At 38.5% G+C, this 26,502-nt stretch overlaps 1 protein-coding gene across 8 annotated transcripts in view; it reads right to left on the reverse strand.

Moving 5' to 3' along the window:
• RGS7 (regulator of G protein signaling 7) overlaps positions 1-26,502 on the reverse strand; it is a gene marked incomplete at both ends in the record, with an annotated part of 260,514 nt that overhangs the window by 12,030 nt on the left and 221,982 nt on the right. For 4 of the 8 annotated variants that reach the window (XM_082758434.1, XM_082758437.1, XM_082758436.1 and 1 more), the window contains 3 exons: positions 13,840-13,914; positions 16,082-16,171; positions 19,552-19,738. In XM_082758434.1, the coding sequence (XP_082614560.1) occupies positions 13,840-13,914; positions 16,082-16,171; positions 19,552-19,738 (352 nt within the window). Of the gene's footprint in view, positions 1-4,535; positions 4,870-13,839; positions 13,915-14,770; positions 14,825-16,081; positions 16,172-19,551; positions 19,739-26,502 lie in introns of those variants that run through there. The other 4 variants (XM_082758435.1, XM_082758431.1, XM_082758432.1 and 1 more) reach the window with 3 other exon arrangements.

Here is a 26,502-nt window from a genome sequence, read left to right on the forward strand (position 1 = left end):
CTAGCCAATGGACAGCCAGACATCTCACTGATCCAGCAATACACACCAAGGGGGAACAACCACCTATGTTTTATTGCAAAGGAGCTGGGCATCACAGTGCCTCATACACAGGAAATGATTCAGCGGTGACTCTCTACTACAAAAAGGGCAAGCCTTGCTATTGTGCCTACAGACAGAAGTACAGCCTGCACTGCAATTGTAGCAGTCAAGCTTGGGCAGGAGCACTGCAGCCTGCTCCAGGCTCCATCCTCTGTGAAAGCTGGAGGAGAGCAGCAGAGTCAAACCACACTTCAGAAAACACCAGGAAGGAAATCAAAGGGCACTGTAACATTGCAATGGCTATTTACATATTTGAGCAAAAATGGAGGGGACATTTTATTACAGTGAATGTAGCAGCCTGATAAGGGCTAAAGGGATAAATTGAAGCAAAAAAGATTTAGTTTAGATATTAGGGGGAAAAAAAAATGCAGTAGCAGAGATAATGAGTGTCTGGGGAGACTCTGCCGTCCTCAAGCCAATGTCTGTACACACAAAACCCATTTATTTGTACAAACCTCACTTGAGGACTCCACAGTCCAGAATAGCACAACCACAGGGAGCCTGGCCTCAGATTGTCCTCTGCTTCCATGTCTTTGATACTGGGGCTCCTTCAGCATAACTTCATTAACCTATTTAGCCTAGTGAGATCAAAAGGCAAATCTGTATTATTCAGAACTACTTAGCAACATGCTTAAATGAATCATGGACACAGAATATGTACAAATAAATTGTTGGTAATTTGTTGGAATATCTTGGGATTTGTATCTTATTTTATACAGGTATCTATAGTTATTAATTTTCTTTTAGAAAAATTTCTGTTTTATGCACTTAAGTCAATAAATTCAGTGGTGCTGGTTCTGTGCATGACATCTCTAGCTAGAAAAGAAATTAAAATATGGTAATTTTAAAATCTAAATTCAAGCAGCTGCTGCTAATCATTTGGCATAAAGATAAACAAATGGAAGACACACAAAAAAAATCACTGGTGATTCCCAACTGTTACTTAAAGAAAACAGTCTTCTCTCACTTTAGTTGTCTGCAGTGGCTTTCTTCCATATTTTTAATAAACATCCTAAACACATTCCTGTAGGTCTCATTTTCAGGAACTATTTTTTTTGCTCCCATTTGTTATTTCTTGGAGGACTACTGGGCATTTAGTATTTCAAATGACATTAGGGGTGCAATTTGAAAAAAGAGAAATTCCATATATGTGGTATTAAGAGCTTTCTTTCAGGAAAAAAAAAATGTCCTTGTTGGGCTTTAAAAGGGCAGACGCAGATGGTCTGGTCAGACTGCTTCTCTGCGCTTTGATTCCAGCTCTGCCCAGCACTGGCATCCCACCAGCAGCACGCCGCCTCTCCTGCGCCAAAGTGCTCAGTGCCTGAGTTCTCCTCCCTTGCTGGTTCCGTTCTGGTCAATGCAATTAATTCTCATTTCTTTCTTCTGTCTTCACCTTTAGCTCATTAATTTCTGGCCACTCTCCACTGCTCTTTCAGCTCAGCATTTTGATCTTTCTCTCTTCGGTATTTAAGGCCTTTTCCCTTCCATTTTTTTGGTGTTGTAGGGTCAGTGGGCAGTTTTTAATCGCACCTTACAGAAAATCTGGTGAATATTCAGCTGTTCTCAGGTGGAGTGGTTCCTTTAAAGCATATTAAAATAAATATTTCCCAATGAAGGGTGTTTCCAGCTTCCTGGGAGGCACCAGGAGGTGCTAACTGATGGCTCTTCCCCAGGAGGAAAGAAATCTTGCTTGGTCCTTTTTTTTTTTTCCTCAGCAGATACATGACCTCTCTGAAATTCCTAATAGATGCATCACTGCCTAGTGTGTACTTCAACTGTTTGCCATGGTAAGAATAAATATGCCATAATCTGAGTTAATCTTAATTGGTGGAAGTGTCTTTTCATATACGTTCGGAAACAAACATCTATAAATATCTATGTTTTTTCTCTGTGGAGATATTCGTGCCTACTTGGAGCTTCCATTCCCAGTGTGGCAACACTGACAGATCATGGGAGGGATGAAGAGGTCACAGACAAACCCTTTAAAAATCAACTGGCTGTAGAGCAGGTTTTATTGGTCTGTTTGGGCCAAATTCACTCCTGGGTAACGGTGGCATTGCATCACTTGAAACAAGGTTCAAATGAAACCTTAATACTGCTCCCTGCCTACTTTGAAATTCTTACTGTAATATGCATTTTTACTTTATAGGCATTGTGTTAGATCCTGCACAAACATAGAAGACAGCCATTCAATGCAGGCTTTGTATGTATTGAAACAAAAGAAGAACCAGAATGAGTACAAAATGGGTTCAGAAATACAAATACTTCAGATATTTTTCTTGGCTGGTCAGTGTTGCAAAGTGATTTAAAAAGGGGAAAAAAAAATAATTAATTTCCTTAGGGTAAAGTTCAATGATTATCTAACACATGAATTTGAAACATTAGTCATTTGAAGGGAGTAATTCTTCAAAGCAGCTGCTGGTATCTAATTAGTTAAATCCTAAGGAAAAGCAGCAATATACCAGCTGATGCAATTGGTGGCAGCAGGAGTTTGGAAATAAATATCTCAATTTGGCACTGAGAAGTGAAACAGAGCTCAAATTTCTGTGGATTTTCTGGACCCAAGTTCATGCCTCAGAGCTCACATTGCTGTGGTAAAGGAAAATTAAATCTCAGAGTTTAAGATCTGGGGTTCAGTGTGGCTATTCATTAGAATTTATATGGCCTCTTTAGACTGTGAATATTTTGACTTGACCTAGATGGAGCTCTTGATAAAATCAAGCTCTCATGGGCATTTCCAGTGTTCTGTGATAAAATTCAGCTCAAAAGAATCATGATGACAGAAACTGTGACACCTTAATGCAGCGATTATTATTCTGGTTAGAAACCAGAAACATAGCAGCATGTGCAAACAAAGAACAAAAAAAAAATCCCACCTCCCCGGAAAATTCAGCTGAACAAAAACCAAGGGAGCAGCCATTCATGGTGATGTACAATGTGTTTGGTCCTGGGTTTGTTCAGACCATTACTCTAGAGATGTTGCAGTCAGGGTTATAGCAGTTCAGCAGCCCTGTTCCCAGCAGCAGCAACACAGGTAGGCAGCTGGTGTTAACTGTGATGACTCCAGCACCAATGTATTCAAATTTATTGCCTGATTGTGTCTATGACCATCCTCCCACTTTGTGTCAGGAATGGGGGTGGGGGGCATTTTTAGGCTTGGTAGTCCCTTTGAAACAAGGTTCCTGTTTGCCAATGTCACAAAAAAGTCAAGACCACAGATGGTACCAGCTCTGTCTGTCCTGAGTCTCTCCTGTGCACTGCTAAGAAGGCTCTTTGAGCATGTTTGTCCTATGCATCCTATAATGCCCTGGAGGTACTTGCTATTTGACTTAGCTCACACCACTACTTCTGTGCTCGGAGATTCTGCCACTACCTTTACGTCATCTGTATCAGTCAGAAGTGCTGCTTTTCTTCTTCCAAGCACAGGTTTTCTGGTTCCAGCTCAATTTAGTTTCAGAAGGTCCCACATCTGTTGTCCCAACGACAACAGCTACACACTCTTGTAAATCTGAGTAGGTCTTTGTGAGTAGCCTCAGTATTAGACATGCAACAGCATACTTGAACTGAGCCGCTGAATTAAAATTGCAAGTTCCTACATTTACTACCCAAGGTTTGCGCTCTATTCTCAGCACTCCCAAACCGCTGCCTTTTCAGCTTAAAATGTTGCATTGACACATGACAGCAAGGAGAAAGAAATAGCGTCTTATTTAGAAAATACACACTAATGGTTCCAGCTAGATTTGTTCAAGGCCATTCCTAAGAAAATGCACTTCACTTGATCTGCTCTTGAGCAGCAACTGAATTACTGAGCACACTGTAGAGGGTGTGCTCTTACAGACCTGGTCTAGCTTAAAGAATGGTTTGCTTATGTGATGATGAGCAAGCTGGAAAGGTCTCACTGCTGCTAGCTTGATAAAAAGAAAATAAAGAGTAAATGATTATCAATAAAGTGTGTTTGGTTAGGTGTCACTGAGAGAAAGAAAATGCCATTTCATGTCACTTTTTGGAAAGCAAAAGGTAAGTAACTATTAGGAATGATTTTGCTCTTGACTGATCTTCAGATTCAATATTAAAATCTCAAACTTCCCAAAGGAAAGAGATTCTGCATCTTTTAATGAAAGATAAAACAACAATATAAACATACACAAATTTACAGAGAAAGGATCAACTTTAATACATCTGGAGTAAAAGGTGTTCTTTTTTAAATATGGTATAAAAATAAATGCAAGAAACATTAACAGAGAATATACAGACAACAGACAAAGACACAGGCTTTCTTTCTCAATGTGAATACATCAGTGAAATGAAACCTTCTGTGCTAATTTATTGTGCAATAAATGTGATGCCATATGTATATTTATTAATATATGCATTTTTTTTACATTTCTTCCAGTTTTTGATTGACTTTTTTTTTTTTTTTTTAAATAAACTGTGCCTAGCAGAAGCTTTTTTTTCACTGTACTTGAGCTTGCAGAAAATAAAAAGACACAGATCCAGCTTGATATGAAGGAGGAAGTGAGCAGACAGTTTTCGAAATGGAGGCATCGAAAGGCTAGAGAGTCCCTCGGAGTCTGTAATGCCTTAGTATACACAAAAGAAAACAAGTCAGGTCCTTGCTCATGCAACATCTTGTTCTACTGTCCTCTGATTCAGGCAATCAGTGAGCTACAAAGTATGTATAATGATTTGAGTCTGCTTCCATGCTACAAGGTGATCCTTTTAGTAGGACTGCACTAGACTGGTTAACCTCTTTGATGTGAGCGATTTCCCCTGAGGAAAAGATAAAAACAAAAAAACAAAAACAGAAAACAGAGGCATGATCACTGCAAACCTGTTCATCAGCAACCACTTAGTGTTGCCACATCACTGTCAAATAACTAGGGGCAGCAACTGGAGTCTGTCAAATCTTAAACCACAGGAAGCCCTTACGCTTGCACACCTGCACTGCCAGCCAGCCAGGTTGTTTCACAGAATAATCCACAAATTCAAAGGCCATTTTTGAGTGAGATTGGGTTTGGCTGCTAAGAGATGACTGCTGAGGGCTTTGCTGTTGGTCACTCCCAGAACTTCAAGACAGCCACCACAAGTGAGGGCACCTTATGCTACAAAGATGAATGTGCACACTGCAGTAGCTCTGTCACAGATGGCAAAGAGCTCAAGTAAGGAAGAGGCAGATTGCATACAGGCAAGATAGCAGCTTTTCCATGAACTCAGCTATACATTTGCTGAGACTGCATTTACTGTTAATAAGGACCATTGGTCAGGTATATTACATGGGACTACATATCACTGCTTAGAAGGTGTTTGGATTTCTACTGTCTTTTTCCTCACCCTCCTGTTGCAAGCATGCAGTTTCAGTTCTTTAGCAAGTTCTTTTAATAAGTTATAATGACTGTCCCACAAGAGTTAGCTCTGCAGTGTGGAAAGGATAGCATAGGTTATGTTGTCATGGTGTATTTCAGGCAGATTTGAGCTTTAGCTGAGCCAGACAAAAGCCATTAAACCACGTAAGTGTCTCTTACAGCCACCCTACTGTGGCTGCAATTCAACAGAAGCAGAGCTGGTTCAGCAAGCTTACACCACTCCTCAAAATACCACAGGCATACCCTGATAGTGCACCATAAATAGATAATAAATTATTAAACAGCACATGGCTCTGACTAACATTATAGTCAAAGGATATTTAATATTTACATTTATTGTATTGTTTATCTTAAGTGAACAACTCAGTAAAATCAAACTGACTTCAAGGAGACTACCATAAGAAACATAACTGTGAAGGTATGCTACATCTACAGTAAATGGTACTTATTCTGTAAGTAAATGAACTTATTCTGCCCTATCAATGAGTTGTTAAGTCATCTGTTGTATTGTAACTCAGTGGAATTACACAATTTAATATCTATTTTCCTAATCAATTAATTTTATGTTCAAAGGGATATGCAAGTTGGTTTTGAACATTTGCTTAGATGCATTATATCAGAATGGGTTTTGACAAAAAGCAGAATAGCAATATTATTATTTGTGCTATGAAATGAGGATGAATTTTTCCCCTACAATATAATTTTGAAGGGAAATCATGGTCTGAAATGTTGGATTAGACTGTTCATCTATCAAGTTCACCATATCACCTGACAATAATACTACGTACTTCTTTGAAAGATGTCTCCTTCCTGGCATGGTCTGCTCCCTGTGTCTGGTTCTACCTCTATTAATTTTTACCTACATTAAATTCAGTTTCTTGGCATTTCTTTAATCTTAAATTATGCTTTCATCTAATATTATAGGTAAGTTGTTCAAGTGTAAAGAAAGTCTCAACAGATGTGTGACACTGGAATACAATTTAAGACAGCATGTCCAAAATTATTAAGTGTTTTTAGGCAGTTGATGATTATCAGCTTTGGACATAATCTAAGAAAATACTAAGCATACTTTGAATTTTCCCTTTGATGAAGTTTTTTGTGCTTAATTTTACAGGCCTACAAGCTTGGCTACTTTCTGCAAATATGTATGAGTTCCATTGAGTACTGAACTGTCTAATAATTCCCTTCCTGGAGGTTTCTATTAGTTATTAAAGCAATTCACTCAATGATGCACTGGAAAGCTGCACAAGCTTTTATCATGGGATAAAGTCTATGAATTAATTTTGCATTTTTATCTGCAACAACAGATTATTCGGGAGTTGTAATTCAATGGAACTTTTACGATGAACCATAACCACATTCCAGCATGTCAGGAATGAACTGTGATATTACATAAAGTAGGAGTTTTTAATCTAAAAACAGGTAAAATATTGGTTAATTAGTTGACCTGACTTGATAATCTGATTCAATGTATTGAAATTTTCCTATAGACAGATTATGATATCGTAACTTTTTTTTTTTTTTTTTTAGGTATTCTGCATCACTTCCACCATGGCTTCCACCATGGATATTGCTCTCCACAATAAGCTGATGGTTTTTGGATACTTTATCCCCTAAGCCCCACAGTGATCAGGATTTCTGATTTGGTTGGTCCTTTCCTCCATCTCCCTTCTCTGCCCAGAGGATATTACACTCCTTAAAAGAGAGGTGTCCACCTGAACATTTCTCCAGGTATTAATAATTCAAAATTATCTTATAGGTGGAAAAGTGACAACCTAGACAACATGCCTTTCTCAAGAGATATCCTTCCATTCTTATTCTGAATCCCATTTAGTCCTCTGACTGGAAAAATAAGCTTTAAAGGCATAGAATCCATAGCAGCCCTAAATAGAGAAGTGAATATGAAGGTTTCATATTCAGTTCTATAGGCATTTGTTATTTCCAGTTTACAGGCAATCTCCTTCAAACTCTGTTCCAGTATACGTTTAAAATAAAACCTGATTCTTTAGCTCTCTATGGCTGGGTTTCATAATCATCAGTTCTAAGAGATATGCAGTTTACAGTCTGATGTAAGGATCATCTCTTGTGAGTCATAATTTCAGGGTTGAGGCTAACTATTTTTTTCAGATACAATGTTAATAATATTTTCATAAGCCAAATTTTGTATTTGGTCAACTACATCAAACAGGTCAGTTTTGAGAGGTATAGCATATGACTGATCACACACAGGAAAATGTTTCCTGTACTAATACGGCTAAAGAAAAATTGAAAACAAGTTCAGAAGAAGTAGTAGATGCTCATCTAAATAATTAGTATATATATATATATTTAATATTAATTTAATATTAATTTAACATTTTAATATATTCTTGCCATTGACATGTAGAAGTATATGCCCAAATTTTAAAGAGTAGAATTTTTGTGTGTATAGGTAAGGTTTGGCCAAATGAATTGAAACTACTTAACAATATTATTATAATACACCAGCATAAATGAAAACCTGCACGCATACCCTGACAAGGGAGTCAGAGTACAAGGAGGCAGCAGAGCAGCTGGAGTAAACAACTACATTGATGAATACGAAATCAATTGGTCTCAGTGTTTGTGTTGCTACCATAACGTATTAACTTTTTTAATGCAGACTTGTCCTTCCAACTGTACTTTTAGAGATCTTGGGGGGGGGAGGTGTGAGGGAACTCCAAAAATGTGATGATTTATGAGCTGCTATGTACAAATGTGCTGACTGACCTGTTTATACACTAATACCTCAAGTAATCAGACAAACAAGTCAGCAACAACCTCAATACATATGTGGCTTATAAGAAATCAATATGAAATTTATACAGGGGACAGAGCTGAAATGTATGAAGATTAAAATATTAATTTTCTAATTCTCATCTTTTCAGCTAAGCAGCCTCAGTGGCTCTTTTTTCATGTTTCTTTATGGTCCCTAGAACAGATGTTGGTAGAACGAGAAAGGGAAACTCCATTCATTCAACTAGGAAAGGGAAAACAGCATGAACCCTTCCATGAGCAAAATGAGACACTGAGCTTGGATCAACCCTCCTTGGTCTCACCATTCCCCATCCACTCACATGTGGCACAGCTGCAGCATGCCAGCAGCTTGGCCAGCATCAGCAGACAAAAATCCCAGGTGACATTCCCAGTGCTATGCACAGAGCTGGTATAAACTGCTTCTGGCAGAAGCACACCTGGAGAGGTACAGGAACAGAAACTGTAAGTCAGGTCAGGATTTAGCCAGCCCTCACTTTTCTAACAGGCTTTAGCATTGCCCATTGGGGCAGGATTTTGCTTCAATTACCACAGCAGCATGGGAGGCTGCTCTCACACAGCCCCACAGGTATAGTTCTCTTTCAGAAAGGTGCTGAAGAGGAGGAAGGTAGCATTTACTGAATTTAGGGGATGACTTCTCACAACAGCTGCAATGCCAAGTGGTTGCATGTGCAAAATCCTTCTGCTTACTGTGGGGAGTTGCAGTCCTCTCCTAACTTCACAATGGGGCTTTTCCCTGTCTTGGAGGAGACCGTAGACAAGAGACATTGGCTGAGCAAATGCATAATCCAGATTTTACTCATTCTAAGCTGGATGATGCTCTCTCTTCATTTCTTTTTCCTTCCCCACTAATATTTGCATTTACTGATGAGCTGCTCTCATGTGTGATTAACCTACAAGCTCTTGCCAGATGGGACAGTTTTATCTTGAAAAAACATTAGAAGGATGGGGTAAAACCTAACATTTTCCAAGGTGCTAATGCACTGGACAAATATTTAGTATGTGTTTGTCTTAGGCATGACCCCCCAGATTTCAGTACTACTCTGCAGTTCTCATTCTTGTAGCAGCTTGGGACACAGGTAAATGTTTGTTAGCTGGGAAATGGCAGTCACTGGCCCAAGAGCTGGCTCCTACCAGAGACAGAGCTGGCCATGCAAGTACCACATGGCTGCCCAAAGCTTTCCAGGACAAAGCAGAGCAGCACCACTTGTCGTTGCAGAGCAGGACAAGGAGGCCAGCATTTACTGGCATCTCATACAGATGCTCCTGTTGATTTTCCTCATTAAACTGAGTATCATTACTCAAGGACAGCCTAGCACTAATTTTTGGACTAATTATTGCTCCAAACTAAAAATTTCAATTATTATGTCAGTTCTTTTTAGTCAAACATTAGATAAGCCATCTCTTAACTGAAAAGGGAAAGGGCTTCATTCCTATGAATGCTTATTATTTTTACTACTGTTTTGTATTTTTTGAACAAGAATCTTTGTGATTTTATTTTTTTTTATCTTTTAGGAATAACCAGTAAGCAAATTTCAATAGTCTAATTAGGAAATCTTCCATGATTGCACATTGAACATAAGATCTCACAGATTGTATTGCATAAAAGTTTGTTCATAATGTTATGCTCCAGAAAATATAGTCTTTGTTTGGATTTCAGGGCTACATGGACTTCTGGTCTGTCACGGTAGAGCTCTCAGGTATGCAACAAGTTTTAATTGTTCATAAAGAAACATTTCTTGATTAATGTGAAATCGATATCTTCATTGTTTCTCAGTAAAGGGACACATTTTAACATGTCAAGAGGTTAAACCAGTTTAAGCATCTATAAAGTCTATCCCCCACTGACAAAAAACAAGGAAGCTATTTTAGAGAGTTTTAATTTCCATCACTAGACCATAATTTGCTATGGCATGTTAAGTGACACTGGACTGAGGCACTGTGAAAATATGCTGTGTTCAAGAGATTTCACATTTCTCATCTCATGCATGAAATGGACTAATGTTACAGGTTTGGAGGGAGAAAACATCAAAGGACACTGGCAAGTAAGTTCTTACAGCTAAGCGGGACAGCTGGAAAGTGCATGGGTAATGTAACATATAATGTTTTTAAACTCAGTGTTATTAAACCTGGTCTTGTTTTTGAGGTTATGAGTGAAGATAATCATCATCTGATGGCTCTCTAACTTAATATATGAACTGAGTTTGGTCAGTCTTGCACTGGCTGTATTTTTCATAAAACACCACAAACTTGTAACAAGCCCATTTCTTCACCTTCTCTACAATTAGGCTGCAACAGATGAAACTCTAACACTGATGGTGGCATCTAAAGCTGCGACACCCACACGTGGTGGTGGAGTATCTCCCCCAAGGAGGCTCTGAGGAGCAGACTGCACCTTGCCCTGCTAGCTTGGTTCCTGCTGAGACAAGAAAATGTGCATGCAGTGGCAATTAAGTGAGGCTTCTCTGTAAATGTGATGCCTTTGTTTTGGGTTTCCAGACCAGTGATCACAGCTAAGCATTAGGCAGGCTTGCTCAGTCTGCCACTGTCACAAATCCCAATGCATATGAGAAATTAAAGCCAAAAGTCTTCCCATCAATGTTATCAGTGCTTCCTTCACTTGTTTTTCTTTGCAGTGTAGATGCTGTTACTTGAGGTAGGAGGAGTTTTCTGACTTTTTTTTCTTTAATACAGATTTTTTCCTAATTTAAATTCCTCTAAAAAATTCATTTTTTAAATGCCACAGAAGCAGCTGATTTCTCCCTCTCTTGTACTGTGGCAAGCAGTGAGATTTTCCTGCTCCCTGGCTTATGCCTTTAACTTTCCTACTCACCTCCTCGGGGATCTGCAGGTGACTAGACCTTAGTTATTCCCAAATGGAAAGCCAAGGGACTGAGCAGGCCAGTGAGGAGCCTGGGGCACACCGTCACTCACTTTGCTAGGACAATTCTGGGTGCAGAAGGTATTCCAGACTATGCACCTATCCAGTGGCATCATGCCAGCAGCACAAAGTTTGTGTGCACTTTATTATCACACTGTACCTGGGACTATGAATAAAGGAGACACACCAAGAACAGCTGTGTTTCCTACTCAGAGGCAGACTGAGTGTTCAGTAATAAATGTTACATATGGCAAATGCCAGTTTGCTACTATTTTACCTATATTGTGCAGGTGTGTTTCTAACACTATTCATATAGTCTGTTGCAGACTACCAAAAGCATTAACAATTTTGCACTATAAAATGTACAGTGCAAGATAAATATCTGATGCTCTTAGTTGTGAATTTAGGGCTTTCATTAAAGTGTACTGAATTATTAGAAGTTTTCTGGAAAGAAAACTCCAAAATGTCAAAGAACTGTAGAGCCTAGTTTTTTATGTGGACATAGCTCAACTTTAATTTTTTCCTCACCAAACTAAAATAATGACTGATTATCCTAGGTGATTTCCATTTAATTTAAGGTATAATACAGAGGGATTGCCCTTACAAAGTTTCTAATCTCGCTAGTTTGGCAAATGTTTTCTGTAGCAAGTACAATCCACTTTCAGTCATCACGGATCTGTCGAACAAAAGACTCAGGAATCTCCTAGAGTCTCCAGCTTAACAACTCAGGTTATGAATTACAAGGTCATCCACTCAGGTTCAGTCCCTATACACAACTGAAGTTACTGTGTTGTTGTTGTTTTTTGTTTGTTTGTTTGTTTGTTTTAATACTTAAAATTGAAAAAAAAATTAAAAAAAAGGTCTAATTTAATCAATAGAAAGTCACTTGGATGTAATTAAGAAAAAATAACAATGAAAATTAATCTTAATTTTCTAAAACATCAGAGGAGAAGGGAAAATAACATTTTCTTCTTTCTAAATTATTCAGAGACCAGAGCATTGGCCTTGGGTGTAGAAGACCCGTTTCAGATCTATTTTCTGTATTGATCAGAACAACAAATCTATACCGCAGTCTCTCCATTTGCAGTTGAACACGTTAATCAGTACATTGTAGGATATTCTGAGAAACATTTCCCTCGTTCTTGCATGTTGCAACCACTGTACTGAGGTACATAATTACATACAAACTCATCATAACTGAGAACAAGAATGGAAGAACAAGGATTCCTGGTGGCAAGGGGTCCTGGGCTGGGGGGGCATGCAAACTCAGTCCTCTCATGGAAAAGATTTGCACTTGAGGATCCTGACATTCTGGAGTAATTTGCAAGCCTCCGAGCTACTGATATAACCAAGAATATATGTTTAACAGTGACATGTTTTACTTTTGTAGATGATCTGACTTGACAGACTCCCCCCACATTCATAGGCTAGTAGTTTCAGGAAAAGCAAACCCACAGTTTTTATTTTATAGCTTGCACCATGAAAAATGAATCACCCTCTTCTCCTGAAGAAGTACCAATGCTTCATGTACAGAAAACTTCATTCCCACCTCTATCTCACAGCTTCTTTGTTGTGCCTGACTTATATCTCTGGCATCCTGCTGTTTTGGTGCTTCAGCTCTGGGATTAGCTGCTGAAAGTCAGGCATGCCTGCAGAGCACAACACTGGTGTCCAGTGCTTGTGCACAGAACTGATGGTTTATCAGCAGCACTGCTCCAAGAGGGAGCAAACTTAGTAAGAGAGATCTCAGTGTTTCCTGCTCTGTCCTCACTTTTTTATTTTATTATTTTTTAAAATTTTTATTTTCCTTACATCTGCCTGAAGCTTGCTATTTCTCTCCTACCAGCTATCTGCTTACATACTTTTTACCATAACCAATTCCTGGGCTGTTGTCTGCTTAAACTCCCAACCTACTTATTGTAGCTTGTGAGGCATGATGGCTGGGAAAACCCTGGCTCTCAGAGGTCCCAGATGTACTGCTTTACTTTCTGTGCTCTTTTTCATTGACATAGGCTCATTTATTACTAAAGAACTTCCTGTTAAACACCTCCATGGAAAAAAGTAGAATTATCATGTATAATGTTGTCATGTATAATGTTGTTTTATAGATCGACCTATTTAGACAACACACAAATCACACTGCAACATGCTATGGCAACACCACCATGCAAAAAATTGGGGTTTTTGTTTCAAATGTTGGGATAGTTTCCTTTGTGGCTGTTTATTCACTTTTTAGTCTTTACTGGCTTTGTCACATTGAATTAAAATTTGTTCCAGATTACAGTGGATTCAAAGCATATTACAGGAAGCCTTTACCTATAAGAAAGTAGTTAAGGATTACAGTTTTGTTTTAACATGTGAGATATTCCAACAGCCTCACAAAACTTTGTTCTTTCGCTGCATTCATTTCTTTTTCTGATTACTGGAAAGTATATATAATTTAAATACTTGAGGAAATACTCTTAAGCCCCATTATATGGGATGCAGTTCCTGAGAACTGCTTCTCCTTCCCTAGAAACTAAAAAACAAAAACCATGATCTTTGCTGAAAGCTCTCATATTTTTCATTTCAATGCACACAGCTCCACTAACCAGGTCACAGAAAAAGCCACAGACGCACACGCACACACAGCAGCATCAACTGCACAATTCAACAGACAATGCAGACAAACTTGAGTATAATCCAAGATCTTTCTACCTCTTTTCATAACAGGTTAGTGCTCGCCCTCAGTGTTGGTGTACAGTTTTTATGGCATGGGAAAATAGGGATGTTTCTGCCCTACAAAAATAAATGCGTTGAATGCTTTAGTTGGAACTTTCACAATGTTAAAAAAAAATCCAAAGAAACTGGATAAGTAAAAAGAATCCCACATTTCAGGAAATCAGTGGATCTTTTGTCTGGTGGCAACAGGATGCCCACAGCAAATTCACCGGCCTTTTTTTTTTTTTTTTTTTTTTTTACCTTGGTGAAATATCTTCAAACTTACTATTACAAAAAAAAAAAAAAAAGTCAGTTCCTGTAGTCCATAATTAAAATAAAATCCCCATAATTAAAATCAAACCCTTGTTCCTCATCAGCATCATTTCTTTGGTCCTGAAGAAGCTGTGCTAAACATTAAAGAAGATAGAATTATTAGAGTTTATTTCCCCTGTGCCAAATTACAAAAATGGGACAAACTCTTTTTTAGTAAAACAAAAAGGAGTGAGGAATGAAATCCAATGTATTCCACCTGTATCAGGATTATTAGTGTTTTTTTTGGGGGGGAAGCACTAGAAAAAGGAACAACATCAAGCAGGTTTTCACGAATTCTTTACTACAATTAAAAAAAAAAAAAGGAAAAAAAAAAAGATGAATTATTTCATGCTTCTTAATGTAAAAAGCATGGCTCCCAGAGGTCCATTCCTCCATGTGTGACTATAGAGGTCAGTGGTAAAGGGGCTAGGGAGGAGGGGTTCTAATGAAAGCACGTTATAAAGCTGTCATTCCTAGGAAAATTCATAAACTGTACAAACTGTGATAAATACACTTTTAACTGTCAGGTTAGAGAAGCAAAAAGGGAAAGGAAGGATCAGTGAGGGGGAAGGGAGAAGGATGTCCCATCAGGTTTACTAGTCTTCCAAGGCAACAAACTTACCACATTGCGTGTGAATTTCTCAAAAGATGTTCGACGATCCAGTGTGTTTTCCAACTTAAATTTAAAATAAAATAAAAAAAAAAAAAGGAAACAAAAAGAAAAAAGAAGGGGAAAAAGAAAAGCAAGAAAAATGGAGTAGAAAAGGATCGATGAAACAATGGACTGCAAAACAAAGTTTGTATAAATCAGGAAGCAAACACAGGTATGAAGCTGTAATGTGACTCTGCAAAACAGCGGATGGGCAAAGCAGATATAGTTTTCGACAAAAAAATCATTTTTCATGGGGATCAAAATGGTTTGCTTTAAAAGAAAAACCGAAAATAAAAAGAAATAATGAAGTGCACATCTTGTGTTAATGAACTGACAATCACAAACTTAAGGACTTCACACGGACAGTTGTAGCATTCTGGAATTTTCAACATCTCTCTCTATATTGGATCTTCAGAAATCAATGTTTGAACAAAAAACAAAATCACACAGTGCTTTCATATAATTTTAGGTCGTCATTAGAAACAATAGAATGCTACAGTGCTAATAACTACCTTATTCCAGTAATGACATGGCCCTGATTTTGCAGGCTCCCAGATGATTGTAGGATATCACTATTTAGAGCCCACTAATAAATTATTTATCCTTATAGAAATCTGCATTGCACAAGCTGCTTCACATACTCTGGGCTATGTCTATTTGGAACTCATTCCATAATCTGGAATTTTCTAAGCAAATATTACATACCAAGACATGAGCCTCTGTTTGCAGAAGTGTGACATGATCAGTCTTTCAAGTCAGACTCCTAGCCTATTCAGAACTATTCACATAATAATAGGGAAAGAAACAGAATTAGGAAGCCCCTATTTTTATAGTTGAAATTAGAAGTTATTCATATGAATGAGACTGGTTCTAAACACATTTTGTAGCTTTTACATGTGGAATAAAGAGAACAACAAGTATTACATAAGCAAACTTGCAAACATGAAAGACTATTCTTCTGGGATTTTATTTAATTTTTTAATGTATTTGTAAAGCACTTTGCAATTTAAGGTGCTTCATAACAGAGAAAGCAGTACAATATGGGATGTAAAAATAAAAATAAGTTTTGCTAGATAAACTCATTTAAACATGCCCACATGCAGGATATATACACATATATGTATATTGAACTCCTGTGTGTATGTGACCCTCCAAACACGCCAAGTTGGTCACCTACCAGATATCCAGTTGCACTGGCACAGGGGAGAGAAGACTGAGTATTGTTGCAAACATAACCACTGCTTTGCACAGTGGCAAGACAAAGGCAAGATGGACCAATACCTTTTTCTTGGCCTGTAGCAGCTCCTGGTAGGCACTGGATCGTATAAAACGAGGATAAGAATCACTTTTCATCAGTTTGTAAATGTGCTCCTGAAAGGGAAAGAAGGTGGTGTTACTCCCATAAAGGCAGATATGAGTAAAATGGGAAGCAATCACGTCTGCAAAATGTATATCAGCTAGCGCTACTTTGAATGGGAAGTCCTATGTGATGGGAGGTTGCAATTCTGCAGCTAAGGCTGAGTTGCTGACTGTTGCTAAAGCAGAAATCACAACTATTTGTAATATTGATATCAATATATTGATATTGATATATGAATACAGCACACCTTTCTTTAACTTCTTGTCCCTATTTTCACTATAGAATTATATTCTCTGAGCATTTACAACTGAGTCCTTGCTTCAGGCCCAGTTTCAAACCTCCCTTACATTAGTCAGTTCAGTTAAGTGACAAAATCAGGAGCCTTGAGCCTTCTTTCCCAACAGATTTTCTGAACTCATTTCTGGAGATGCTTTTCTGACTTGATAGGTTGGAAAAGGAGCCAGGTTTCTAATTTAGCACAATAGATAAGTGTTTAACCTATGGGGGGATGGCCCTTGGCTTCTCTTGAAAGCATTATTTGAGATGTTTATTCTGCTATCCAGCTGATAATATAAAAAGGAAAATGCATATGCAAATTGAAAAGTAGTTCCAGGCTAATCTAATTTCCAATATATTTATTCTTCAGATGCATATTAAAATCTGGAAACACTAATCCAGGAAAAAATGACACAAGCAGATTATAGAGCTTTTCTTCTTGGAGTATGTTCATCTCTGTAAAATTAAAACTAAACTATAATAAAAACACTAAAATCTTTAATGTAGGACACTTTATAATCTTGTTCTGGATATAATCTTAGAAGAAGGATTTTTAGAAAAAGAAATCTAAACATGAAATACTTTCACAAAAATATTTTTAAAAATCTACTGGATTGTGTTAGTTGTTTGTTTGTTTGTTTGTTTGTTTTTCCTTTCACTTAAGCCCTACCTTTTACTACAAGAAACTTGTAGCACAGCAATCAGGAAAGAACAAATAAACTGTGTAAAGTAAATACTGCTTAGCTTGCTGCTGGATATAATTAATAAAATAATAATAATAATAAAAGCACATTGCAAATTATGGCAGGGCAAAACTAAAGCTGATTTTTAATCTTTGTTTTGTTAGAAATTCCGGAGAATAATTCTAAGTGCCTTTCATTGTATTTTCTACACTAAGCTTAGAAAATCTGGTATATATTCAGAATTTAGGCTTGTTCATTTGGGGGAATTTTAATTCTGTTCAGTTTCTATGAGAATTGACAATTCAGCCAACTGAGAGCAAAAAGAACTCTGGTACTGTTGTACATATCAGTGATGCTGAGCATTAAAATGTTATACCTGTTCAAAAATCAACCCTTTAAAAGCAAGTAGAAATTAGGTTGTATTAGTATTGTTAATGTACAATAAGTCAGGAATTGTGGCAGTTTATTATTTAGCACAATCAGTCTGTTTTTACTTAGGTATCGCCCTCATTTGATGTGGAGTTCCATGGGGTCATCTTTCAGTCCAGAAATGCTTTTTAAAACATTTAAAGCACAGTTAAATGACTCACTGACTGCCAAATGACTTGTAAGTGGTCCCTTTCTCAAGAGGCAGAGCCCTGCTCCTGAAAAAACTCTGGCACATCAAGTGGGGCACAGTGCAAAACTCCTAAAGCTTTGAGTTGGAGTGTGGTGAGTATGGTCTGTTCCCTTTTCTCTGTGGGATGGAGGCTCCCTGGTTGAAGTTGTACACTGAACTGGATCAAATATGCAGAAGCCTGACAGAAGGAAAAAGCTTGCATAAATATCGCATGCTCAACTTCCATAAATTAATGGGGGGAAAACAAAGAGATCTGAAAGTAAAATGGTGTTGAAATTTTACACCTATTTTTACACCTATTTTTATGAAACAAAAATTGGATGTTGGCAAAGAATTTAATTTTCCTTTACTGAGTCAACTGCAAAGACAAATTTTCTTTCCAACCTTTAACCTTGCTGGAGTGTTTATTTGTGCAACATGTCCTTACTGTTCACTACTTTCCTAAATCTCCAGTGGCTCAGTAGATGCAAGCAAAACCTGCATGTTTGGCTTAATGCACAGTGTGTATGATATAGTGTCTAATGACAATATTATTGTTGCATCATAGGTTGCTATTCTAATAATAGCAAAATGAGAGCACACAGATTTACTTTTTTTCTGTTTAAATTAGTAGAATTATTCCCCCTCCTATTTAAGACAGAGACACTTTCCCAAAAAGTAGAAAGGCCAGATTCAATTCCCTCCTCTGCTTTGTGGAACTTGCATCTCCCGACTCCCAAGATGATGTCCTAATAATCAAGTTGTAGAAAATTCTGCAGGGATATGATCTCAATCTCCTTTTGACATCATTTCACTTTGCATTAATAATTCAATTTTCATCACCGGGCTGCTGCTGATACTAGTTCTATGATTTTTACAGTGAATCCAGTTATTTGCTATTGCTTTTCTCAGAAGCTTGCAGATATGAAATATTAAGTTATGAGTCACATGAAGTGTCTCATTTAATATTTAAGTGCTTGTGGTTTTTTTTCTTTCTGTTTGTTGTTTTTGTTTTTTCTTGACAAAATCTGAGATTTGTATTTTACTGTTTTGTTTTGTTCTTAACTTTATCTTCCATCTCAAAAAAAAAAAAAAAAGGAGTACTTTCACAAACCTAGCTCTGACCAAAAATATTTTTTGATTATGATATTCTGATATTCAAAAATTGAATAAATCAAAATTCCAAAAGGCAAATCAGGTGTTTACAGACTGTTTTTTACTCCAATAATGCTGCTTATTGAAGAATACATCTTTATGACCTTTGCCTGATGTTCGTAAAATGACAGTTTAATAAGAAACAGAAAATACAACATCCATGGAATGTGATATTTCTGCACGAGCCATTACAAAGTGTTATTTCACATAGGTCATATTTTTTCATGATGGAAACCTCTGACTAGTATAAATGACAACAACATTTTTAGACATGCATTGAGAGAATAGACATTGAGCCTGTATCAAGGGAAGTCCTTCAGAGACAGATCTTGAGAACTAGAAATTGTTGTGCACAGGGCAAAAGCTTTTCTCTTTATGTAACTGAATAAAAAGATTAAAAAAACAGGAACATGAAAATATCATTTTCATAGCAATATATGCTCTGCTCAATTTGAAGACTGCTTGAAGATTCTACTCCAGGAAAAAAAGTTTCATGAAAAGCATTAAGAATTTATAGGCCTCAAGAAACAAAGAAATGTTACTCATTTGAATTTCCAAAATGTCATATTAGAAAACAGAGCATTACTATTTAATTCCCAAATATATCTTATTTTATCTATATACATTTCAATAGCAAATACTGTGTTTTATATGTCCCTAAACAGGATTGCAAACTAACCTGAGCATCTTCAAATGTGTATCTTCCAGGGTCCTTTACATTCTGCGTGGTTTTGTCATAACTTTTTGAATCTAGATTGATGGCACTGGGTGCACCTGGAGCAAGAAATTCTTGCCAGATTTCTTGAACACGAGCAGGAACTTCACGGATAGGTCTCTTCTTCAGGTCTTCTACTGCTAACCAGAACCTATGGTACAATATAGCATCTTGACTTCAAGTTCAGTATGATCACTAATGAAACAACAACACTCTTCTTTGCTCTTAAAAAAAGTAACAAGAAAAGTAACTGAAGGTTTCATCTAAAATGCCCTAAAATAGGCAAAATCTATACATTTATGCTGGGATCATATAACTGGTATATTGCATCAGGCAATCCCGCTGCCTTAAAAAGCCTTCATGAGACACGTGAGAAATCCTTCATTACTTATGTATGGATAACTTGCTTACAGGAAGGTTTCCATCAGACTGGAATTAAACTGAGGTTTCATTTCACTTGAGCCACAAGGGCTTATATCACTAATAAACCTATTGCTTTTTGACATTACTTCAGAAGCTAATAAGAACTTATGTTCTTGCTATCTACATAAATCAGTCTTGCTAAACTATAAACTGTATAACTGTATCTGTAATTTTGTTACTTATACACCACAAATGATGTATAAACCAGAAAAGCATTTCTTTTGCCTGCTATAATTTCAATTATTTCTCCAGTAATGCATTTCTATACATATCTTTTACTACAATGCTGAACGGAAGTGGCAATTCTTTTTTCTCTTCTGGTGCAGTGCAAGCCAGCATCAAGCAGCTGTGTACAGTGCCAGCCATTTCATGGTATCCTTCCATCAGTCTGGAGGAGGTTCACAAAAGAAAGGCTTGATCACACTGGTCACAGCTCTCTAGCTATGAGCTTTGTTACTCAGTTGTCAATTGCTATCATGAGCTCTTTATTGTTATCTCTTCTATAGGTGTTCAAACTCACTGTGCAAAACAATTCTAAATTCAGTCAGGATCCCATGCTTAGACATGGTGCAGACCACTTACATAGATTTTATTTATTTTTTTGCCTTAGAGAGCTCAACTAAAGTATGACTTTTCTCACGTTATATATCCAATATATACCACTGCAGCTTTTCCGTGTTGTTTTGACATGGCTGACCCTGCAAAACAGGTCAGCTGAACCTTGAAGTGAGTTAACTGTGAAACAACTCAGATTTTAGAAGGCTGACAATTAATTTAGGTGTACCTTTAAAATGTGTCTCAACCCTGCTTATGCTATGAGATCAAACTGAGCTCTCCTAGCTTAGTTATATAGGGAATGGTTAGGAAAGAGGAACCATGGAATGGTATTCAGGCCTCCAAGAAAGCAAAATGATACTACCCTCAGTCCAAATCCTAATACAGCTACTGCACCAACTCTTAAGAGAGGACAGTAAAACACAACAAAGAAAACCTTATAGTACTTCTCCTATAAGACATTCTTCAATTGAGATGATTTACCTTCTGGGAAGCAATTAATCCTTCACAGTCCTGTTTTGAAACTCCTTTGTAGCACAGATGGATGGAGCCCATGCTCATCACTTGCAAGCCACTACAGTTAGCTTCACTCTGCTGAGCTGACTTTTATGTTTTTCTACACCCTCCAGTTTCTGTAGTATCTTTCTGTAGCACAATTTTTCAGTCTAACAATCCCTTAAGATTCTCCAAGAGATAGTGAAGTAATATTGCTCCAGTTTTGCAAATACATTAATAATGTACAGTGTTCTCAACAAGGTCACAAAGAGAGTCAGTGCCAACACAGAAACTTTTTTTTTTTTTTTTTCCAAAATTCTGGGTGCCACCACATACCTCTGTGAACTACAGTGTGAGTTGGCCACGGATCTGTACAGAGCCTGGGGACATATCCTCAGAATCTGATGGCATTGCAGGAAGAATAGAAGTCTCATAACTCAAGTTTTAAAACTGCACAGCTCACAAACTCTAACTCAGTTCACTCTGTCAAGTTAGGGCAACCTACTTTGGTTTCCTTAAGCTGCTTTCAATATTTGCATTTAAAAGTGTATATCCTGCAGTGCCTACCCCTTCAAATGCATCTTCTGGGACTGAATGATTACTCATGTGTATAGAAGTCAGGTAAGGAATAGAAAAATGAAAGGGAAAGAAGTTATTTGTAAACACACATTTTCTATCACCCTGTAGACATCTCAAGTATCTAGCTCAAAACTGTCACATTCTTGTTTGTTGCTTTATATCATTGCCAATATTTCTGGAAGTCACCACAAACATGCCTCAGGATGCTATTTTGTTTTGCAAGTAAAGTGTTTCCATATAGTAGGCTCAATTATAGAAAAATAGATGGGAGAAAAACTGAACTTTGAGAAAATATGCAGCTTCCAGTATGGAATAAAAAGGTTGTATAGATACATGCTTAGCAGCTGAACACCAGATCTTTAATAAATTAATTTTATTTTACTCTTCTAACGTCAGCATTCAAAACAAAACAAACAAACAAACAAAAAAATACAAAACACCCTATTGAAAACGTGAGTCTTTAAATATAGAAACCTCTTTAAAAGTAGGAAGAAAATGCTGATTTTTGCAGTATGTTATGTCTAGGAAGCTTATTTCACAGCCAACATCCAGTTCAAAATCTTAATCTACTTACTGAGCTTTCAAGCAAAAACGCCTGCCTTCCACCCACAGAAGAGTTAAAGTCAAATGTGCAAAGTTATGAAATGCCAAAAATAAGGCTGCTACCTCTTGCATTTTCAGAAATAACATTTCTGAATATCACATGGCAAGCAAAAGCACAGAGTGTTGAAAGCAGATGAAATGGAGCCTGTAAGACTTGGTCCCAGACCAAAAAAGCTCCCTGTCCCCTTTTACAGCTCTCTGCCTCATGGGCTGTGGCTAGAGCAAGGGAAGACTCCTGTAGCAAAGGAGGCATAGTCTGCAACAGTAAATACATGCAAAGCCAGAAGAGGGGACAGGGAAACCCAGCTGCATATTTTGTACAATTATATACACACAGTGCTACTTTATGGAAGGATCTAGAGCCCAATCTCTGTCCGTGGAAGAAAATTGGAAGTCCTGTTGGTGTAGGTTTGCTTCAACCATGGAGACCTTCTCTAGAGGATGCTCTGCACCATTTGATTAGACACACAAGAGGCTGGGTATAAAACCTGCCACTGTCTTCTGTCCCAGCATTTGGGCTGCCCCATGCTGGGTCACATTCCAGATGTATAGCTGAACAAGACTAGATGGCATATGATAATTGTACCTCCAGCCACATGACATGGTAGGACACATGTTGCAAGACATCTGGGAATTATGTCCTCCAGCTGGATTACTTTCAAAGTGAGGGTGGCCTTGCCAGATAAATAGCACAGCTGCACTACAGCTTCTGTCCCATTAACTGACCTAAATGTCTCAAGCAGCCAACAACAGATCCCAGATCAAGCTAATCAGTTAAATTTAGAACAGCATGGGAACACAGAGAGAGAAAAGCTGCAGTGATTCTCCACAGATGTGTTATGTTTAGGCAATGTGGAAAAAGTGAAGTGGCTATTACATGGGCTTTGCACTCAGTACGTAACACAACAGGTCAGAGGACAGACCCTTCAGCATTTTCAGCAAAACCTTAACAAATTTCATGGCAAAAATCATCTAATATGTTCTAGGGGCAGGAAGTACTGCATTTTGACTCCTGGAATCCACCTTCTTGACAAGTACAACTTCAAGCTTCAAGACAGTGGTGATGAAAAGTCTCAAAAAAAAAAAAAAAAAAAAAAAGGCAAAAAGGCAGAGAAAATTAAATCCTATAACTAGTTTCTTCTGATCTGATCTGCAAAAATGGCAGCAATTTTTAGACTTGAAGGTTACACTTAAGTCTGAAATGGAAGTAAAGCATAGGCAATTTCAGCCTCGAGGATTAGGTTTTGGCCAAGCTATTAGCACTCAGAACTGGGGCTCATAATCAACATTATCAACTGGATAAAGGTTATCAGTGCCCATATTGTGTGAGAAAGTATCATTGCCAATGTTTCTGTTCAGATTTGCAACCATCAAGGATGGTTTATTGTTCTTCATACTTTGTAACTCTGTCTTCCACTGTTATTGTAGACAGAAATGTTTTGCATTTAAAGTCATCAAGACTGGTCATCAGTAACAAAGCACAATAAAAGAAGAAAGTGAAACAGGCTGGATTTGATTTAAAAAAAAAAAATACCTCTTGAAACATTCTCTCTATCAGTGGTTTGGTAAAACCACTTTAATTGGTGCAATTAAAAGAATAACCAGAACAACTGAAGTAAATTAAACATACAATTAAACACTATGACTGAAACAGTCTGTAGGCAACAGTGTACACTTTTGGTAGTGCATGTGGCTTTTTAATTTATTCATTTTACAGAACGTAATTAAAGCATCTATCTCCAGTATAGAAGATTCTTACAGCAACTTACATGTATGAATCCACAACAAACACCTCACAAAATCTCAGTCTGCCGCAGTCTGTTCACAGAAGCTTCATAAAGAGAAAACACCTAAATCTAGCTAATTTCTCAGTCCATCTCTTCTTTTTCTGGACAACTACAACCCAAAGCTCCTTTTCCTTAATTTTCTCATACGATATGGAAACTAATAAATAAGGAACGGGCAAGAAGGCCAACGGCTTTTGCTTCTGTGACTGATGGAAGATGTGCTGTCACTGCCCTCCACTGATTAACATGTGATGCTTTTGAAGCCTTGGAGATTCCATCTACAGCAAAACTGCATAATGCACTTGGACAGGCTTTCATATTGGCAGGACTGAAACGATTTCAATCTTCAGATCAGGCTGCAGTTACAGAATCACAGAATTTCTAGGTTGGAAGAGACCTCAAGATCATCGAGTCCAACCTCTGACCTAACGCTAGCAGTCCCCACTAAACCATATCTCTAAGCTCTACCTCTAAACGTCTTTTGAAGACTTCCAGGGATGGTGACTCCACCACTTCCCTGGGCAGCCTGTTCCAATGCCTCACAACCCTTTCAGTGAAGAAGTTCTTCCTAACATCTAACCTAAAACTCCCCTGGCTCAACTTAAGCCCATTCCCCCTCGTCCTGTCACCAGGCACGTGGGAGAACAAACCAACCCCCACCTCGCTACAGCCTCCCTTGAGGTACCTATAGAGAGCGATAAGGTCGCCCCTGAGCCTCCTCTTCTCCAGGCTGAACAAGCCCAGCTCCCTCAGCCGCTCCTCGTAGGACTTGTTCTCCAGGCCCCTCACCAGCTTCGTCGCCCTTCTCTGCACCCGCTCAAGCACCTCCATGTCCTTCTTGTAGCGAGGGGCCCAAAACTGAACACAGTACTCGAGGTGTGGCCTCACCAGAGCTGAGTACAGGGGGACGATCACATCCCTAGCCCTGCTGGTCACACTGTTCCTGATACAAGCCAGGACGCCGTTGGCCTTCTTGGCCACCTGAGCACACTGCTGGCTTATATTCAGCTGACTATCCACCATCACTCCCAGGTCCTTCTCTGCCTGGCAGCTCTCCAACCATTCCTCTCCCAGCCTATAGCTCTGCTTGGGGTTATTGCACCCCAGGTGCAGGACCCGGCACTTGGCCTTGTTAAACTTCATGCAGTTGACCTCAGCCCATCGGTGCAGCCTATCCAGATCCTCCTGCAGAGCTTTCCTACCCTCAAGCAGATCGACACACGCGCATAGCTTGGTGTCATCTGCAAACTTACTGAGGGTGCACTCAATGCCCTCGTCCAGATCATCGATGAAGATATTAAAGAGGACCGGCCCCAGCACCGAGCCCTGGGGGACGCCACTAGTGACTGGCCTCCAACTGGACTTGGCTCCATTCACCACGACTCTTTGGGCCCGGCTATCCAGCCAGTTTCTAACCCAACGAAGCGTGCGCCAGTCCAAGCCTAGGGCAGCCAGTTTCTTGAGGAGAATGCTGTGGGAGACGGTGTCAAAAGCCTTGCTGAAGTCAAGGTAGACCACATCCACAGCCTTTCCCTCATCCACCCAGCGCGTCACTTTGTCATAGAAGGAGATCAGGTTCGTCAAGCAGGACCTGCCTTTCATAAACCCATGCTGACTGGGCCTGATCGCCTGCTTGCCCTGCAAGTGCTGCGTGATGACTCTCAGGAGGATCTGCTCCATGAGCTTCCCTGGCACTGAGGTCAAACTGACAGGCCTGTAGTTTCCCGGGTCAGTCCTCCGGCCCTTCTTGTAGATGGGCGTCACATTTACTAGCTGCAAATTTTGCTAGTTCCTACAAAACAACCACCTGGGAGCAAATGTACAGTCAGCATATGAATACTAACTTTCCAAAGAATTCTGCTGTATTGAGACAAAGGATATGGAGAGGAATGTGGATTTTTTACAGAGATGAAGAAATTAGGTCACCAGGTTCCACATTGGAGTAAGATTCATTTCACTAGCTCATTGTCTTTGAAAATTCCTTTTTCCATTCTTGGACAGGCTTGCAACTGGTCTCAGTAGCAGTGGATCATGCTAAAACATAAGTATTGTAAATTTTAAGTATGGTCACCATATCTGTAATGAGCCGTGGGAATTATTATTGAAATTGTGTGGTACTTTAACTATTTGTTCTCCTGTATGCAAAGCAATCCTTCCAAAAAAAAGCTGCGTGGTAAAGAAAGATTACAAGCCATACAGACTGTGTTAGTTGAATGCAGAATACAACCTGTTTTTTAGCAAACTGCAATCACACTGTCATGAAACTACCACACTGATAGACCTCATCAGACTTTTTCAAGATGTCATTGTTAAATGATCAAGCAGCGGTAGATTTACTGGGGATAGCTTAGAGCTTTCTCAGTTCCCTCTCCCAGCAGAAGGGTAAGTTTTACCCTTTAAAACAACACCCCTTTAGAAAGTAAAATGCTTTTAATCCCAATTTACAGGCAAAGAAAAAGCACAGAGATACAGA

Source organism: Aythya marila, assembly GCF_965140915.1.
Source record: "Aythya marila genome assembly, chromosome: 3".
NCBI lineage: Eukaryota > Metazoa > Chordata > Aves > Anseriformes > Anatidae > Aythya > Aythya marila.